Raw genomic sequence first — 14,369 nt, forward strand, 5'->3', positions numbered from 1 at the left:
GCGCGCCGGAAATACGCGAGGGACGGGACTCTCAGGCGCTTGCGGCCGGCTTTCCTGCGAGTCCCCGCCCCCGGAGCCGTGCGCCCGTGAGTCCGGGTGTTTTTAATTTTTTATTTTTAATTGACATGTTGTAATTGTACATATTTATGGGGTACAATTTGATATTTCCTTATATATATGTTGGGTAATGATCACATCAGGTGTTAGCATGTCCATTACCTCACGCGTTTGTCGTGCCTTTGCGGGGAGAACTTTCAAAAGCCTCTCTTGTCGATTTGGTGACATACCTTGCGGTCAGCCGAAGTCACCCTGCTGTGCGCTAAACCTTGGAACATATTGCGCCCATTGACCAAACCCTCCTCAGTCTCCTCTCCCCCTGCCCTCTCGTCTCTAGTGACCACTGTTCTACTCTCTGCTTCCAGGAGACCTCCTTGGGGTACTTTAGATTCCACATGTGAGTGAGATCATGCAGTGTTTGTCTTTCTGTGTCTGGATTATTTCACTTAACATGACGTCCTCCGGGTTTATCCATGATGTTGCAAATGACAGGACTTCATTCTGTTTATGGCTAAATAATATTACATTGTGTATGTATATCATATTTTCTTTATCCATTCACCCATTGTTGGACACTTAGGTTGATTCCATATCTTGGCTATTGTGACTAGTGCTGCAGTAAACATGGAAGTGCAGTTATCTCTTCAACATAACTGATTTCTTTTCCTTTGGTTATATACACAGTAGTGAGATTGATGGCAATATGGTAGTTCTAATTTTAATTTTTTATGGAACTACAATACTGTTTTCCATAACAGCTGTACTGACTTTCAATCCCACCAACAGTGTGTAAGTGTTCCCTTTTCTCCATATCCTCACCAACACTTATTTTATTTTGTCTTTTTGATAATATCTATTCTGCTAATAACTGGAGTGAGGTGGTATATCATTTTGAATTTGCATTTCCCTGATAATGAGTGATATTGAGCATTTTTTCATATACCTCTTGGTCATTTGTATGTTACCATTTAAGAAATGTCTAATAAGGTCTTTTGCCCATTTTTAAATCAAGTTATTTGTTTTTTGCTATTAAATTTCTTATATGTTTTGGTTATTAACCTCTTGTTAGGTGCAAATATTTTCTTCTGCCAATGTTGCTTTACATCTGGGTGAGGGGAGAGGAGAGGAACAGTGGTGAGAATGGCCGTATACAGACAGAGTTAGGTGGATAATGGAATATAATTCCCAAATCCATAGGCAGATCTCTGAAAGCTGCTGATGGCTCTGCTCCAGTCTTTACCCTCCCAACACTCTCCCTTACTGCCTGTAATGTATCTGAAGTGCTCTGTGTCCACACCGTGAACCTACACAGTGACACTTCCTGCAGGCACACTGCTCCAGTCTACACCCTCCCAACAGTCTCCCTTACTGCCTGTAATGTATCTGAAGTGCTGCTCTGTGTCCACACTGTGAACCTACACAGTGACACTTCCCGCAGGCACACTGCTCCAGTCTACACCCTCCCAGCAATCTCCCATACTGCCTGTCATGTATCTGAAGTGCTGCTCTGTGTCCACACTGTGAACCTACACAGTGACACTTCCCGCAGGCACACTGCTCCAGTCTACACCCTCCCAGCAATCTCCCATACTGCCTGTCATGTATCTAAAGTGCTGCTCTGTGTCCACACCGTGAACCTATGTGGTGGCACTTCCCGCAGGCACACTGCAGAGGCATTTCTGTTGCCTCATCACTGTAAATGGCAGCTATTTTTCTTTAAGTGTTTATTGGATACTTGCTAGGTGGGGCGCACAGTCCCAAGGCTTTTACAGAGGTGTGACAATCAGTACTGCCAGCCTCCTGGGCTCTCTAGCCAGTAGAATTATATTGTGGGTTGTCTTGCGACACATTTTCTCAGATTTTGTTTTTTATCTGACAATGTCTTTATTTTTCCTTCATATTAAAAAAAAAAATTCCACTGGAAAGAGAATCCTTTCCATCAGCATGGCCCCTCCCAGAGGCCCCAGCCCCTTGGCCCTGCCTGTGCTCACAAAATGTCTCCACTTCTTGGGAGGTGATGTCTTCAGCCAGTGCCCACTGCGTGGCTATCCCCGCTCCTGCTGCTGAAGGCCAGGCCTGCCTGGGTGGCATCAATGAGGTTGCAGGCTGTGGGGCCAATTGGGGGTGCAGGCATCTCTTGGGGGCAGGGCCCAGGCCTGGTGGGCAGGGGCTGGGTGGGGAGGGCAAGTGTGAGTCTGGGAGGGGTGAGGACAGAAGGGGTTATGGAGGGGAGGAGTGAGGATTAGGGCTTGCAGTAGGGTTGGAGTTGGGCTGGAGTTGGAGCTAGGGCTGGGTTTAGGGTTAGGGTTGTGGGTTTTGGGCCAGTGCTAGAGTTAGGATTTTAGGGTCAAGGTTAGGGTTAGGGGTTTAGGATTAAGGCTAGGATTGATGATCCCATGGTTAGCAATAGGCTAAGGTTTGGGTTTAGGATTACAGAGGCAGGCTCAGCTTACAGAGCTGTGTGTCTCTAACACCCTTGATTGGCTTCCTTTGTAATCCGTCTGTTACCTCTAATCTCAAAGCTTCCTTAACCTGGCAGCTCAGCCAAGGGCTTCTCTGTACACACCAGGATCATCATCAGGTCCCATTTCCCTTGGAATCTTGTTCATAATTCCCCATATTATTGTGTAATATTTCCAGAGAGATCTGGCTCTCTGATATGTACTTAAAATTCCTTGGCTTCCAGTTAAGAAGTAGAATTTTCCGCAACCTTTGATTCTCCATGCATTCTGCTCGCAGAGCCACTTCTCACACAGATTACTCTTCCTGCTTGCTTTTACAAGCTACTTTTACAATTTTTAAGTTTTTCCTCAAAAGCTTAAAAGGTTTCAGGTACTTTCTTCATTACTTTTGATCAATTTGCCAACTCTAGCTCCATCTGTTTTCATTGGACTTGATATTGTTAGCTACTCTGGAACAAGAGAACTCACCCCAGGAAAATGATCCCCCAAATCACATGCTGTCCAGACAGTCCAGGCTCTGCAGTCCCACAACAGGGGTCTTCAGGCCTTGGGCTCACTGGCCTCTCACAAGCCGAGTCATTCTTTGAACTGACTTAACACCAATGGTGCCTCCACGTTGAGCTGGGACCCCTGATGTTTCTTAGTCTGCCTGGTGCAGCATCAGCCACCTCTGCCTCATGTTCTTGTCCCAGGCTCCTCGCACCAGCTTTCATCCTGAAGCCTCCATGGGAGGCGGGCCCTATAGGTTAGGCTGCAAAGTACACCAGACCCTCTTGGAAAGAACTGTTGAGTGGGTCCTCACCTGGGACAGATTTGCTGGCCTGTGTAGTCCAGGGTCGGATGGGATGACGTAGCCCACCTACTTTATGGAATTCAGATAGGTAGGGCCAGGCCAGGTGGGTGAGGGCTAAGGGTACAGTTAGGGTTAGTTTTAGGGTTAGCTTTGAGTTAGGCTTGGGACTTGGATGAGAATGAGAATTAGGGTGAATGTTAGGGTTAATGTTAGGGATTAGTTATAGATGTTGCATCAGGGATAGGTGTTAGATTAAGTTTGAGGTTGGGCCCAGGTTGTTTGGCCCTCGGTTAGGTTTCAGTTTAAAGGCTGGAGTTAGGGTAGTGTTTGTTAACCACAATCCTTGGGGTTAGGATTGGGTTTGATATGAGTTAAGGTCACCATGATCACTTGGAAAATGGCTGGGCAGCACGGCTTTCTGCTTGCTCAATAACTCTGTCTCATACAAGACACTCAGGGTTATTTAAAAAAAAACAAACGAACAACTCTGTCTCCTAGAAATCTGTCTCTTAGGAATCATGTTGGTAGTAAGGGTTCTGACAGCATTGCCGCTTGGCTTGCTGGAGTCCCTGCTATTCTGTGTCCCCAGTGGAGAGTGGTGGTGGGCGGGGGTGGTTGTAGGGTTTCTCAGCATCTGTAGGAGAAAGGGCAATCTGTGAAGGGTACTGTCTTCATTGGAGGGGTGGCAGGGCAGTGGGTGTGGCCTGGCCAGGTTCCTTGCAGTCCCCTGAAAAGAGGGAATTGGCAATAGGGAGCTGGTGACATAGGGCTGCTGCTGACAGCAGTGCCCACATTTCACAGAAGCAGGAGTCATATAGGTAGTTGGGGACAGTTTTATGATGTCACCCACCCAACTCTCGTGACAGGGGCACAGTGGCAGTGAGGGGAAATGAAATGGGATCCCATGGTCTCCTGGAAGCTTAGGGAAGTAGTGTTTTTGCTGAGATCCTCAGTGTCTCCTGGAGGGTTGGGCGTCAGAGATGCATTTTGCCAGGCCCTGTTTGCATCCTGGACTGGGGAGCAAAAGGAGAGGGTATCAGTTAGGGTTAGGGTGTTAGGGTTAGAGTTAGGTTTAGTGGTTAGGGCTAGAGATAGGGGTTAGAGTTAGGGGCTAGGGCTGGGGCTGGGGGAAGGTTAGGTAGGGTTAAGGGATAGTTTGGGTTAGGGGGTGGGGTTAGGGATAGAGTTAGGAGTAGGGGTAGGGGTTAGACTTAGGGATAGGAGTAGGGTATAGGGTTAGGATTAGGTTTGGGGTTGGGGTTACGTTTAAGGTTTAGGGTTAGAGTTAGGATTGGGTTTAAGGTTAGGGTTAGGGTTTGTGCTGCCCAGTTTGGCTTTTATTCTCCCTCTAGGGTACTCTTCAATTGTCAGGGTCTATTAGGAATTGGGTGCTCACGTGGAGAAGGGTGTGCTGAGGGAGTCATGTGGGCCCCCATCCCCACTCTGCCCATTTGCTCTGCCATCCCCAGCCCAGAAAGACCCAAACTCCCCTCTTCCCCTTGTAGCACTGATCAGCATGACTAATATCTCTAAGAGGAACTTTACTAAAAACCAAGGGAAATGAAGAAAATACAGATGGTGTAGAAATAAATAGTCAAGGGCACATTCTTGATCATAGATAATGGGTGTCTGGCCGCAGTCTGCTGGCGGGAGGCACTGGCTTGTCTGCGGGGTCCCCCTGGTTCCTGCGGCTGCCCAGCGTGTGTGCGGATGGTGTGTGGGAGGCTGATGAAATGCACAGTAGGTGCTCTTGTGGGTTGCCCTGTGCAGTTGACGCTGCCACTGGTCTCTTGGCCTGGAGCCTCCACCCAGCCCTCCTCAACGTCACTCTGGACTCAGATAGAATGAGACGCCGTTGGCCACAGACCAGGTGCTTCCTCTGTCCTGACCACGCCTGGCTCTGTCTGGCGACGCCGCAGATGGGGCTATGTTCCCTGCCCCGCCACTTGCAAGGGGTCTCTAGGCCTCTCGTCCACTAGGTCCCACTCAGTATGGGGCTGTGCCATGCTCCAGAACCATCCCCAGCTCTAACAGCAGCTGAGTGAGAGCCGCTGGGGCCTCTGCTGCTCCCACCCAGTGGGGCTGGTCTGCGTCCACCCAAGTCCTGGCTTCTGCACGGGCGGCTGCAGTTCCTAGGGGCGTTTGATGCTGAAGGGAGCCCCATGGTGGGGAGGGCCCCTGGTCCTAGCTGCTCACCAACCTCAACCATAGTAATGGACTTCTCTGCCCTGAGGCAGAGAAGTCCATCTGGATCCCCAAGTCCCCATTCTTGCCCACTTGGGATTGCTGGTGCTGGCGTCTGCCCACGCTTTGGAGGGGTCTTCAGTGAAACTGCTGTTTTCTGGTACCCATCAGTGGTGAGCAGAATGCATTTGTTGCCATCCTGAAAACTGGGGTAGGAGAACACAAGATTGATGATGACTGTCCCTGCAGTCTGGTCCAGTGACCAACTGATTTTCTGTGGCTCAGTAGATGGGGGCCTGTCCAGGAGCTGGGGAGAGGGCACCTTGTCCAGCTGCGAGTGAGCTGATGGGGGTGTGGGTCACATCATCCTTGCCTGTTGGGAACCGAGCCGTCCTCTCTGGGGCCTGCCCCCACAATTTCAGCCAGCCCACAGCCACCTGCCACCCTGAGCCTGATTCCAGCTAGACCCCATGTGGTCTTCCTGGTGGAGCAGACTACTGTCTGCTCCATGGTCTGCTGACTGCTCCATGGTCTGTGTCTCCTGGAGCTCACTCCTTGGCCATGATCTCTGCCTGGGGTGGGGGTGGGGGCGTCTACTGGAGTCATGCCGTGGCCCGGCAGTGTTGGGAAGGGCAGGCTATGGCTGCTGCACGTGGGCTCAAGTGCCCCAGGATGGGCCAGTGGTGTTTACTGAGGGAACCAACGGCAGAGCAGGGCTGTACCTCCAGGGGCCACAATTGGGGTGCATATAGGGAGTCTCATCCAGTGAACCCCCTGTGGCCTGGCACCTGTTCAGCAGGAAGAGCTTCAGGCTGGAGGGGAGCCATTGTCCTGGTGCAAAGCCCACCTCAGGCAGACCCTGTGAGTCTTGAGCAGGAGGGACGGGAGGTCGGGCTGACATCTACCAGTGAGAGTCCTTTGGATGGGGAGAACGTGTATGCACCGCCCAGTCCTAGCACGTGCTTGGGGTATCCCTGAAGCCCCAGGGGCTCGACCTGAACTGTGAACAGGAAGTGCTGCTTTACCAAGAAGCCACGAAAGTGGAAAATTCCACCCCAGATGCTACAGCAGCTGATACTGAGGGATGAGTAGGTGGGTGCTTCTTGGGGCCTCACCAGAAATGGGTGTGGCTCTTTGAGGGGCCTGGGATGGCAGCATGTGATGTGACCTTGGCTCCTGACCCTTGGTGTGGGGGAGCCAGCATCCCGGAGTGTGGGGACAAGGCCAGGCGATAGCTGAACCGTGGGTGCCCAGGCCCTGGTGCCACTGGAGAGAGCTGGCAGATGCCTCTGCCTTCACCATCACAAACATGCCATGTGCTTCCTGGAGACCCGGAACTAGGAGCTCAAGAGGCCTCTGTGGGGTACACCTGCTCCAGGGGATCCCTGTGCTCCCAGTCCACCCTCCCCAGCAGGGCCGAGAGCACCCGGAGGCCAGCTGTTGCCAAAGGAGATAGGAGAAGGCCCACAAGTGTCAGGGCTGAGGGCCCTTCTGTGCTCATGGAGGAACTGTCCTTATGAACCTTAGTGAACACCTGTCCACGTGGCCTCTGACCCCACAGACTTTTGGGAGTGGATGTGGTTTCTCATGGTCTCCTGGCTGCTATCATGAAACACCCACCTGCACCAGAATTTGACACCAAATCCAAGGGAAAAACAGGACAGCCTGACTGCACTTGTGCTAGCCCAGCATCTTGGGGTCATGGCATCTGGAAACTGCACTGCAAGGGACAGTGAGCACCTCTCCTGGCCGTGCCATGGGCCCTGGAGCTGAGGAATGGGAGGGATCAGAGGAAGCTAGAGGAGGGCCCACAGCTACTCACAGCCCCTTCCTGCTAGGCCCCCTTTTCACTTAGAAGGCTGGAACAAGGGTGATTGGCCCAGCCTTTCCTAAGGAGACGGTGACATGCTTTGGTGAGTGGTGGGCGGGCCGGGCAGGTATCCCATGCGGTGCTTCCTGCATTATGTGAACATGCCTGGCCCTTGAGGGAGGTCTGGGATGGAGAGCTGGGGGAGGTGAACCCTGCTCCCGCTTCCCATTGTTTTCCTTGGCAGCTGGACGCTGGCAACTGTGCATCTTCCCTCTGGAGGCTGCGGTTCAGCGGGTGCTGGGGGTGTGCTGGTCCAGGTAAGGGCAGATCTCCAAGCAGGTCCAGGTGTGGGAGAGGGGGTGTGTGGGAGGAGGGGACACCCTTCAGATGCCTCAGGCTCCTCTCTGGGCAGTGATGGCCCAGCCCCAGGTTGCTACATGACCTTCTCTTGCACAGGTCAGGGCAGGGCCTTGTGGCTGTGGACACGTGGACAGGCTAAAGGCCAAGTCTCTCAGCCTGGACGATCTGCAGCAGGGGTATGTGGGGGGTTAGGGTTAGGGTTGGCCTGCAGGGCCCAGACAGGGCCCTTAAATGCACTGTAGCAGCATCCACACAGGCAGGGCCTGCACCTCACTTCCTGCAGGGCTGACCAGCAGCTGGAGGTGGGACTGGCCAGGCTTGGCCCAGCCATGTCTGGGACCAGAGGACATTCCACGGGAGCACCTGGGCCTCCCTCCCTGGCCTGTGGCGCCTCTGGCACAGACGAGGGGCAGAGAAATACAAGAGCTTCCCCAGGTCCCGATGGGTGGCACATCCTGGCAGCAGGCCAGCAGAGTGGCATGGTGGTCAGCATGCTGGGCTGTAAGGCTCAGCCCCTACCTGCTGTGGGCCAGTGGGCCAGGCGCATAACCCCTCTGTGCCTCCATTTCTTCAATAGCCAACGGGGCAATAGCAGTCCTGACCTCCTCATGGGAGGTCTGAGAATTAAAGGCACAGGGCAGTGCCCCCACAGTGAGAGCTGGGGGAGGGGTGCCGCCATTCTAGGACCTGCTAAGGGAACCCCACTGCCTCCTCCTCTGACAGGTGAGGAAACTGAGGTTTGAGGACTTGACAGGACTTGCCCAAGGCCACACCGTGAAGAGCTAGCAAGGGGCACCTGCCCAGGTCTGTTGTACTCACCGTCCTTCTCATATTCAAGGTCAGCGCACACAGCAGGCTGACTCTGGGAAGGGCCTGGGCCCTAGACACTCCCCAGGAAGCAGACCAGGGAAGGTGTGTTGGCAAGTTCAGTAAGTTGCTGCAAAACCCATTTATTGCTATTTGACCCCTGCTTTTGGGCCTCCATTTCCCAGAAAATGAGGCACCTGGAGACTCTGGGAGAGTTCAAGGTCCCCCTTCCACAAAGCCCCCTTCCTGGGGACTGTCCTCAGGGTGGGTGGCTGGGTGCCAGCCAGGGGGCCCGCCCGCAGAGCCTCGGGGGAGCCAGGTTGATCCTGCGGACATTGAGCTCAGTGGCAAAGGTCCGTGCCTTCTGGTAGAAGAAGAGGGACTTCTCGCGGTCCAGGAGGAAGTTGTGGTAGATGGTGGCCAGTCGTGTGTAGATCTTTAGCTGGGCCTTCTTGTTGCCCAGGTCCACGGCTGCCGCCAGCGCCAGCTGGTAGTACCCGGCTGCATCGAATGGGTCCTGAGGGGAGATGTTGCGGTCAACCCAGATTCCTCATCTAACTCAACCTGTGGCAGGGCATGAGGGGCACAGAGCCCATGTCCCCAGAGGTCCCTCCTGTCCCTGGTCGCTCCATTGTCTACACCCCACTCTGGTTCACCCCTTGAGCCCTGTATCCTGGGACACTGCCGCAGCTTAGCCAGCAGGATGGCCGTGTGCCCAGGCATTCCAGCTGCACTTCCTGGGAGCTGTGCCAAGGAGGTGCCACATGGGTCCAGGGCTGGCTCTACCAGGTTCCATGAGACCCAGAGGGCCAGGTGGGCCTGGAATCAGGGCGTTTCAGGCAGCCCCCTGGGTCTCCCCATGTTCTGGACCCCCGTAGAGGCTCCCTTCCTGCCCTGACTCCACCTGGAAGCCTCCCCAGCTGTCCCTCTATCCAGGGCCACCCAGCCTCTGCCAGCCCCTCACCGTGGGCACTGGCTGCTTGCCCCTGGCCATGGTTCTGTTGGGTGAGCATGTGAGTAACCCAGCCTCGCTCCAGCCTTGTCTACCCTGATGCCACCATTTCTGGGCCCTTCCACCGGCCAGCCCTGGCACAAAGCACCTCACAGGCATCAAATCTGGAAATCTTTGCTGAAACTTAGATGGTTTGTGACTCCCCCGGACATCCACTCCCATCTCAAATGCATCTTTGCCTCAAACCCACCAACCCCAGGTCAGGACCCCCCCCCTCCTACCTTCCACCCGACCAGGCCCCTCCTCCACACCAAGGTCACCGAGGGACCCCCTAGGCCCCATACCTGGCCCCTGCCCTCCCTTCCCTCTTTACCATCTCAAGAGGACTCCCCAGGGCCAAGGACGAAGTCCAAGATTCACCAACCCTTTTACTCCCCTAAACGGAGCAAGGGCCCAAGAAGAGAAAAACCCGTTGTGCAGCAGCACGGTGAATGCTCCCCCGGACCCTGCTGAGCATCAGACTGTGCCAAGGCTCGTGGCTGATCCTGCTGTACCCTTGCTCCCAGTCCTGGGGGTCCGGGGTGGATAGTGACTATACAGGGTGGCCTGTGGGAGCCCTGGGAGGCACCCGCCTCAGCCTGGGGTGGTATGGGAGGGCTTCCTGGAGGAGGGGGCATCCCAACTAAACAGGAAGGAGCCAGCCAAAGTGTGCTCTGCTGTGTGTGCGTATGCCTCTGTGTGCGCAGGTATGCAACAGCGAGTGAGTGGCGGGCCCAGCTGGGGCTCACCCCAAACCCGTCCTACTCCAAGCCTCACTCTTTCCATTCTGACACATATGTGTGGACTGATGGTGGCCCCATTTTATTAATAGTGACAGTCAGCAAAGAAACCCATGGCACCTGCCTTCTGGTTGGCATTCCAGGCCCAGTCTGGGATGGGAAGGAGAGAGATGAGAAGCCATAAGAGGGTCTGCTCACTCAGGACATGAGGAGGGTGTGAAGTTGGAAAGATAATGGGCCCCGCCCAACACAAACTGAGGTGGCAGCGCAGTGTGCCCTGGGGAGTAAGGAGTGAGCTCTCTGCCCTTTGAGCCCAGCCTCACTCAGCCCCTGGACCCTGGCCTCTCAGCAGCGCCTCAGCCCTTTCCTTCCTCCCAGGTAGATGGGTGGCGGGTGTGACCACGGAGAGATAAAGGTCCCTTCTCCCAGGCCCTGTCCCCAGCAGGTGAGTGAGGGTCCCTCTGGGTGGCCTGATGTCTGGCAACTGGGGGTGGGGGTCGCTGCCTGGCTTGGATTTAGCAGCTGGCTGCAGGGACCACTTCTGGCCACCAGGTGTTGCCAGTGCTCAGCCAGGGCCTCTGGGCAGCCCAGGCAGGGGTGGAAGGTGCAGCAGGGTTGGGTATTCCAGGGTTGCCCCTGCTTCTCCTGCGTTCAAAGGCCCCTGTGAGCCCAGCCCCTGGACTGGGTGTCCTTGCCCCTCGGCCAACACAGCATGACACTGACACCGTGCAGGGACAATGCTGGGCTGGGGGGTGGGGTGGGAAGGGGGAAGTTGCATGTGTGGCAGCACCCCTGGTCCTCATCTGTAGGTGCTCAGCACGCCACTCCCCACAGGGCTGGAGCATATGGAAAAGAAGCCCCATCTGGTGTCCCTTGAGACAGACTTGAGGGGGTCCTCCCTCTGCAGCCTGAGTGGGACGGTAACAGACCTGCTCCGCCCACCTGGGTAAAGTGAAGGTTGAAAGGTCTCAGAATTCCCGGAAAGAGCTGCTCAGCACAGGCCTGCGTCCTGGGCTGGCTCCCTGGAGGAGGTGCCAGGATTTGGGCTGGATCTTACAACATGGGTCTAAGGTGGGGATAATGCTGATCCCCTCAAATGTCCTCCCCGGCCCCCACTTTTGTTAAATCCTACTTGACTGTCAAGACTCTGCTTTGGTGTCTCTTCCTCTGGGAGGCCTCCGTGACTATCCCTCTTCACCCACGGCTGCCATCGTCCATTTACCTGTCAGCCTCTCCTGACCAACCCTGAGTTCCTGAGGGTGGGGCCTGGGCAGCATGGGAACCCCGACACTGTCGGCTGGCCTCTGGGGGGCTAGTGGCCATTACTAAGGAAGGCTTAACCCAGGCCTTTGGGGTCTGGGTGCAGATCCCACTCCAAGTGTCCCCTGCCCCCTTCCCACCCCCACCTTGAGGTCGTAGAAGATGATGTCTCCTAGCACCAGGTACACCTTCACGTAGTACAGGGTCTCCTCGTCGAACTCCAGCGGTGAGCTGCAGAGCGCCAGGGCCTTGAGGTAGAAGTGCTCAGCCAGCTCACTGTGGCCCAGCCGGTGGTGCAGGGTGGCCAGCCGGTGGTAGGCTACGCGCTCATTCAACCGGTCCCCTGGGGACACAGGCAGGGGGCAGGTGTGAGGGCACAGGCCCATCAGGAGCATGCATGAGGACACTAGTGGTGCCCTGCCCTATCTCCAGGCACATTCAGGCCGTCACCTGGGCAGCCCCAGCCAGCCCTGCCTACCTCTGAGACTCACTTTTCCCACCTATAAAGTGGGGCTAACAATGCTACCTGCCTCATGGTTTGGCAAAGTCATGAGTTTGGACACCTCAGCTCTGTGCCTGCATACAGCAACCTGCACAGGGTGCCTTTGGTTACTGTTTTTAGTGAGAAGACCCCAAAAGGCATTCAGTCTGTGCACTCCAAGCACTAGGGCTCCAGTCAACTTGCAGAGGTGGCATTTGACCATTCTTGGGAGCATCAGCAGCAGAGCACCCTCCCAACCTTGGGAGTCACTGCATGTCTGAGTCCCAGGTCCTCTCCTGCACATGGACAAGCTGGCTTAGGTCATCTCTGGTGGCCACCCCTTCCAGGGCAGGTGCTGTGAAGCCTGCATTCAACACATTCAAGCACTGCTGCACACCTTCTGCCAGGACCTGGGGCACGAGGTGCTGCCCAGCCCATTCAGGGCTCCCTCTCTGGAGAAAGACAGACTATCCCAGTACAGTGCAGTGAGGTGACGGGACAGAGGGATGCCTGGGACTGAGGGACGGGCTTCTAGAAAGGGAACTGGGATTTCATCAGCCAGAGAACAGTGGTGGTTGGCGAGGGTGGGGAAGGAACCAGCTCTCACAAAGGCACAGGTGGCCCAGCTTTGCACACTAGGCATCGGTGGGACACCCAGAGTGTCCCATATGGAATGAAGGGCATGTTGGGTGGCCCTGATGCTCAGCAAGGGGAAGAGGCTGATGAAGCCAAAGAGCTGGGCATGGCCTCGCCATGCAGGGAACTCTGCACTTCATAAGAGCCCTGGACTGTGCCCCCGGGGCTGAGCAGGGGAGCCCGCTGGTCAGATATGCTGCTGACCTCAGCCTGCCTGGGTGGGAGACCAGAAGAGTCTGGCAACCATTTCTGCTCCTGTCCTCCAGACCTGGAGGCAAGGGGTCTGGAGGGGCTGGACTCTGGTGGGGGGAGCCCTGGTGGGTGGGTGCCCTGGTGGGGTAGGGGCCCAGGGAGCGTACCCAGGGTGATGCTGAGAGCCAGGGCTGTGTGTGCAAACTCCAGGCCCTCCTGGGGCGCCTCCAGTGCAGCCAGCAGTGCCACCAGCTTGTTGCATAGCCGCAGCTCTGCCTCCTGGTTGCCTGTGGTCACTGCCAGGGGCAGTGCCCGGTCCTGCCACAAAGGTGGGTGGGGTCAGGCCTCCTGGAGCACCTCCATGCCCAGTGCCTTCCTCAGAGCCCCAAACACGTGCCAGAGCTTCCCACCTCACAAGAGAAACGTCAGCTTAGACACCCGAGCTGGGGCTGGAGAGTTGCCCCTGGCCTGTCCAGCTACACCATACAGCCCCAGATGAGCCCCTCCTATCATGGGCCTGACTGGGAGGATCTGGTGCTCAGCTCTGTTCTAGAAATGCCTTGTTATCTGGGCCTGGGCCTGAGCCGCCCTTGAGCTGTGGGGGCAGAGGAAGGGATAAGCCATCCTCCCTGGGGGCACATGGAGACCCGGCATCATCCTGGGTCCCCTACTGACGTGCTGTGTGTCCTTTGACACATCCCTGTGCCTCTCTGAGCCCCAGTTTCCTCATCTGTAAGATGTGAACAGTATTTCCTGGCCAGGGTTGTTTGAGATCACGGGGTGCATGTGTGAGACCAAGGCTGTTTCTGGGCCTTAAGTGACACCCACCCCACCCCAGTCAGGATGGGGTCAAGATCATGCCGGGTGGTGAAACACCAGGAAACTGAGCATGTGCATGGGTGGTCCTGCCTCCAGCTGCCTCTGCCCTCGGCACCCACCGGAAGCCCACCCATATAGATCCATGGCAGTGGCTCACCCGGTAGAAGGACACAGCTTTCTCCCGCTCCCTGGTCCCATTGAAGAAGATGTCTCCAGCTGCCTCGAACAGTTCCAGCCCCAGGTTGGGATCGCCTGTGTACAGGGCTGCATTCTGTGCCACCTACAAGGAGGCAAAAGCTCTCGAGGCCCATATACCTAGGAGGTGGCCAGGCCCACCCAGGTGGCAAACCGCAGCCAGCCTCTGTCCTCTCACACACCGCAGGAGTCCCTGTGCACTGGGGGCCTTCATCATCTGCTGGCACGAGGACAATTACTGTACACACCTGAGTGCCATGGGGCACCTGTGTGGCTGAAACCCAGGGGCCCAGGCGAGGCTGGTGAGAAGCTGGGACAGAGCTCAGCGCCACCCCACCCTGCCCACCACTCTGGGACCTCCGCATTCAGCTCTGGTGTCACTGGGCTCCCACTACTCCCTCCTTGTCCAGCCCACGGTTTCCCCTCTGAGCCCCTACTGACATGTCTCCCACCAGAAGGGTCAGCCCACAAGGATGGGCCTAAGACAGCAGGCTTCTCTGCTATATGCTGGGCCTCCCACAGCGCCTGGCGTGTAGGAGACGCTCAACAAATACCCGCTGAGTGAATGACTGGGCGGTCTGG

At 55.8% G+C, this 14,369-nt stretch overlaps 1 protein-coding gene and 1 long non-coding RNA gene across 8 annotated transcripts in view; one reads left to right on the top strand and one right to left on the bottom strand.

Annotated features, from left to right (window-relative positions):
• The first annotated feature begins 2 nt into the window (after positions 1–2).
• LOC105881672 (uncharacterized) lies at positions 3–11,347 on the top strand. Of its 2 annotated transcripts, none has more exons than XR_012912429.1 (5): positions 3–86; positions 7,551–7,623; positions 7,763–7,842; positions 10,583–10,649; positions 11,014–11,347. It is a non-coding gene; the product is annotated as an uncharacterized LOC105881672 (long non-coding RNA). The 2 variants fall into 2 exon arrangements; XR_012912428.1 differs by having other exon boundaries at positions 11,039–11,347.
• The window catches only part of SH3TC1 (SH3 domain and tetratricopeptide repeats 1), a 52,191-nt gene continuing 46,418 nt past the window's right edge, over positions 8,597–14,369 (bottom strand). For 3 of the 6 annotated variants that reach the window (XM_012783435.2, XM_012783438.3, XM_012783434.3), the window contains 4 exons: positions 13,750–13,872; positions 12,941–13,091; positions 11,611–11,807; positions 8,597–8,990 (listed from right to left, as the gene is read on the bottom strand). In XM_012783435.2, coding sequence (XP_012638889.2) covers positions 8,733–8,990; positions 11,611–11,807; positions 12,941–13,091; positions 13,750–13,872 — 729 coding nt within the window. In that variant the 3' untranslated portion in view covers positions 8,597–8,732. Of the gene's footprint in view, positions 8,991–11,610; positions 11,808–12,940; positions 13,092–13,749; positions 13,873–14,369 lie in introns of those variants that run through there. The other 3 variants (XM_075992929.1, XM_075992930.1, XM_075992931.1) reach the window with 3 other exon arrangements.

Source organism: Microcebus murinus, chromosome 16, assembly GCF_040939455.1.
Source record: "Microcebus murinus isolate Inina chromosome 16, M.murinus_Inina_mat1.0, whole genome shotgun sequence".
Classification (NCBI taxonomy): domain Eukaryota; kingdom Metazoa; phylum Chordata; class Mammalia; order Primates; family Cheirogaleidae; genus Microcebus; species Microcebus murinus.